This window comes from Cervus elaphus, chromosome X (assembly GCF_910594005.1).
Source record: "Cervus elaphus chromosome X, mCerEla1.1, whole genome shotgun sequence".
NCBI lineage: Eukaryota > Metazoa > Chordata > Mammalia > Artiodactyla > Cervidae > Cervus > Cervus elaphus.
Window position 1 is genome coordinate 138,000,456 of NC_057848.1, and position 3,621 is coordinate 138,004,076.

General features: G+C 46.3%; 1 protein-coding gene across 1 annotated transcript; it reads right to left on the reverse strand.

The window, feature by feature from the left end:
• Positions 1–767: 767 nt before the first annotated feature.
• LOC122690502 (ferritin heavy chain-like) lies at positions 768–1,316 on the reverse strand. The gene has a single exon (XM_043897444.1). It carries the CDS (start codon positions 1,314–1,316, stop codon positions 768–770), a length of 549 nt encoding a protein of 182 aa, XP_043753379.1.
• Between the last annotated feature and the right edge of the window lie 2,305 nt (positions 1,317–3,621).

Here is a 3,621-nt window from a genome sequence, read left to right on the forward strand (position 1 = left end):
CTGAACAACATATATGATGCATGTTTTTGACAGCAATATGCATGACTAGCATGGTGAGCTAGGATGTCACTCCTGTGTCTATAGGGAAGTCAGCCTATAGCTTAGTTACCAGTATCAGTGTTGTCCAGGGAGATACTGTTAAAGACGGAGCCTGCCATACCTGTTAAGGACCGTACATGCTACTCAGAAGCAATAGACTTCAACATTTGCATAATCTATTGAGCTAAAGGTTTTCAGGTAAAGTTGAAGACTCCCTTATTTTACTCCCTGTCTAATCTCTTTCTTGACTTCTCACTAAGAGACAACCAGTATTTTGAATGCCATACTATGGTTTATATATATATATATAATATATATATATATAATTTTACCACGTACAGGTACCCACATAGACTAGGGCCTCAGATGGCCCACCCCACCCTCTCCACCTACTTTGTTCATGGGGGTCCTGTGTTTTCCAGGATCTCAGGAACCCCTTCTCCATTCCTATGCAGAGATCCTCAGCTGTATATGGACCAGAACTGGGTATAGCTGAGAAAGACTCCTGGATACCTGTTTTAAAGTTTAAAAGATGAGAGAGTTGCACAAACGAATCAAACAGACCTTTATTAATTTAGGAACCCAATAACTTTATGTGAAGAACTGGCAAAACTGGAAGAAAAAAAACTTAGGTGAACTTTTTCTGCAAGGGCAACACTCTGGTCTGCATGGCAGACAAGGTGACCTTGGGCAGTCACCCAGGACTCGGGGGAAAGTCCAGTCCAGGCTCAGTCCTTGTCACCAGCACCCAGGGTGAGCTTTTCAAAGGCGTACTCTGCCAGGCCGCCTTCCGGCGCCCCCATGTTGCACACGTTGGTGAGATGGTCCCCCAGCTTCTTCATGAACTCGAGCTGCTGGTCCAGGTGGCGCATCTCCAGGACGTGGCGCAGGTCGGCGTCGCCGCTCTCGGTGGCCAGCTGGTGCAGGTCGAGCAGGCTCCGGCTGACGCTCTTCTCGAGGTGCAGGGCGTCCTGCGTGGCCTGGAGGCTGTGCTCCCAGTCTTGGCTCTCGGGCATCCTGATGTCCAGGAAGGAGACGCGGCCCCCACGCTGGTTCTGCAGGAACATCAGGCTCTCGATCGTCTCGTGCTCCTGGCAGCGGAGCAGGAAGAAGCGGGAGAAGCGCTGCAAGGCTACGTCGTGGTGGTGGTGCAGGGAGCAGGGCCTGGCCAGGCACTGGAAAGAGGCGTGGAGCTCCAGGGCCGCGCGGCCGCTGACCGCGTCCTCGCACTCGGGGCGGTAGTGGTAGCGCACCTGCGAGGCCGCTGCGGGTAACATGGCGGGCAGCAGCCAGACCATCCAGAAGGCGTCTCGGAGGAGGGAGGTGCGGCGGGGGCAGCAGCGGGGGGGGGGGGCCGCGGCGGGTGTGGGGGTGCTGGCTGCCTCCTCGGAGTCTTCTCACGGTGACCCATGATGGCGGCCAGAGGCGGGCTCTGGGCCACGGGGGCAGGTGGCTGGGTGTGGGCTCTGGGATGGACAGGAAGTGGTGTCTGCGCAGGGTGAGCGCCTGCGCTTTGGGTTCCTTAAGGAAGAGGTCACCGGGTGGGCGGGGCCTGTGGGCGGGGCCAGAACACTGAGTCCAAGTTCCATCAAAGCCTGGGTGAGGCAGGAATGCTTTGACCTGAGCCCCTGACATCTATTGAGTTTTAAATTTTTCATTAATAATAATTTGCAAGAACTTTTTCATGTTCTCTAATTCAGCATCCTCCAACATTTTTGACACTTGGGACTGGTTTCCTGGAGGACAATTTTTCCGTTGGAGGGAGAGTATGTTTTCAGGATGATTATCCTAAGGAGAGCACAACCTCGATCCGTCAGGTGCACAGTTCACAGTAGGGTCTGTTCTTTGAGAATCTAATGTCACTGCTGTGACAGGAGGTAGCACCCAGGTGGCAATATGAACGATCAGGAGCGAGTGTCAATGCAGGTGAAGCTTTATGTGCCCAACACTCACTTTCTGCCATGCAGAGTCGTTCGCAATAGGGTGTTGGGGAGACCTGCTCTGATTGTTTCCTTCTACAGTACGTTTCTGTGTTTGAAGGTTTAATGATATTCTCTTCAGTTTTCTGTATTATATCTATGAGTTTTCCTCCAGAAACACTTTCCTTGGTGTTTGCCACTGCTGGGCTGATTGGAATTTGAACTCTTTGAATTTTGAAAACTGTAAATCTTCATAGGCTTCCCTAGGGGCTTAGTGGTAAAAAAAAAAAAACAAAAAAAAAACAAAAAAAAAACAACCTGCAAAATCCCATGGACAGAGGAGCCTGGCGGGCTACAGTCCATGGGGTCACAAAGAGTTGGACATAACTTAGTGACTAAACAACAACACATCTTGATAAGTGATGATTTTTGCTTATTTGAATCTCTGGGAAAAGGAAGGCAACATGAAAGAGAAGCAATCTCCAGCTGGAGATACAATTTTAGAGTTTTTAAATACAGTTTTTTAATTTTTTAAAATTAATTTTATTGAAATATAGTTGATTTACAATGGTGTGTTAGTTCCAGGTGATGAGCAAAATGATTTATTTATACACATACATATATCCACTCTCTTTTAGATTATTTTCTCATATAGGTTATCACAGAATATTGAGTAGAGTTTCCTGTACTATACAGTAGAGCCTTATTGGTTATCTATCTCATATAGTATAGTGTGTGTATGTTCATCCCAAGCTCCTGACTTATCCCTCTCCCCCACGTTTCCCCTTTAGTAACCATAAGTTTGATATGTAAGTCTCTTTCTGTTTTGTGAATAAGTTCATTTGCACCTTTTAAATAAAAAATAGGACTCTGCCTATTAATGATAACATATGACATTTATCTTTCTCTGTCTGACTTTAGTATAATAATCTCCAAGTCCATCCTTGTTGCTGCAAATGGCATTATTTTGTTCTTTTTTTTCTGACCGAGTAATATTTCATTGTGGACTTCCCTGTTGACTCAGCCTTAAAGAATCAGCCTGCCAATGCAGGAGACACGGGTTTAATCCCTGGGTGGAGAAGATCCCCTGAACAAGGAAATGGCATCCCACTCCAGGATTCATGCCTGGGAAATCCCATGGATAGAGGAGCTTGGCGGGCTACAGTCCATGGGGTCGCAAAGAGTCTTATATTATTTAGTGACTAAACAACAACAATATTTCATTGTATATATGTACCACATCTTCTTTATCCATTCTTCTGTCAATGGATATATGGTTGCTTCCATGTCCTGACTATTAGGTTGCTTCCATGTCCAGCTGCAATGAACAATGAGGTGCATGTGTCCTTTTGGATTATGGCTTTCTCCAATGCATGCCCATGAGTGGGATTGCTGGATCATATGGTAGTTCCTATCCTAAGTTTTTAAGGAACCTCCATGCTGTTCTCCATAGTGGCTATACCAATTTTCATTCCTACCAACAGTGCAGGAGGTTTCTTCTCTCTATGTTCTCTCCAGCATTTATTGTTTGCATACTTTTTGTTGATGGCCATTCTGACCAGTATGAGGTGATACCTCATTATATTTTTGATTTGCATTTATTTGATAATTAGTGATGTTGAGCATTTTTTCATGTGCTTTGCACTTTTTGGCCATCTATGTG

Bases quoted from the DNA above. Each gene is read 5' to 3' on its own strand.
- LOC122690502 (XM_043897444.1), bottom strand. From the start codon at position 1,316: ATGTTACCCGCAGCGGCCTCGCAGGTGCGCTACCACTACCGCCCCGAG.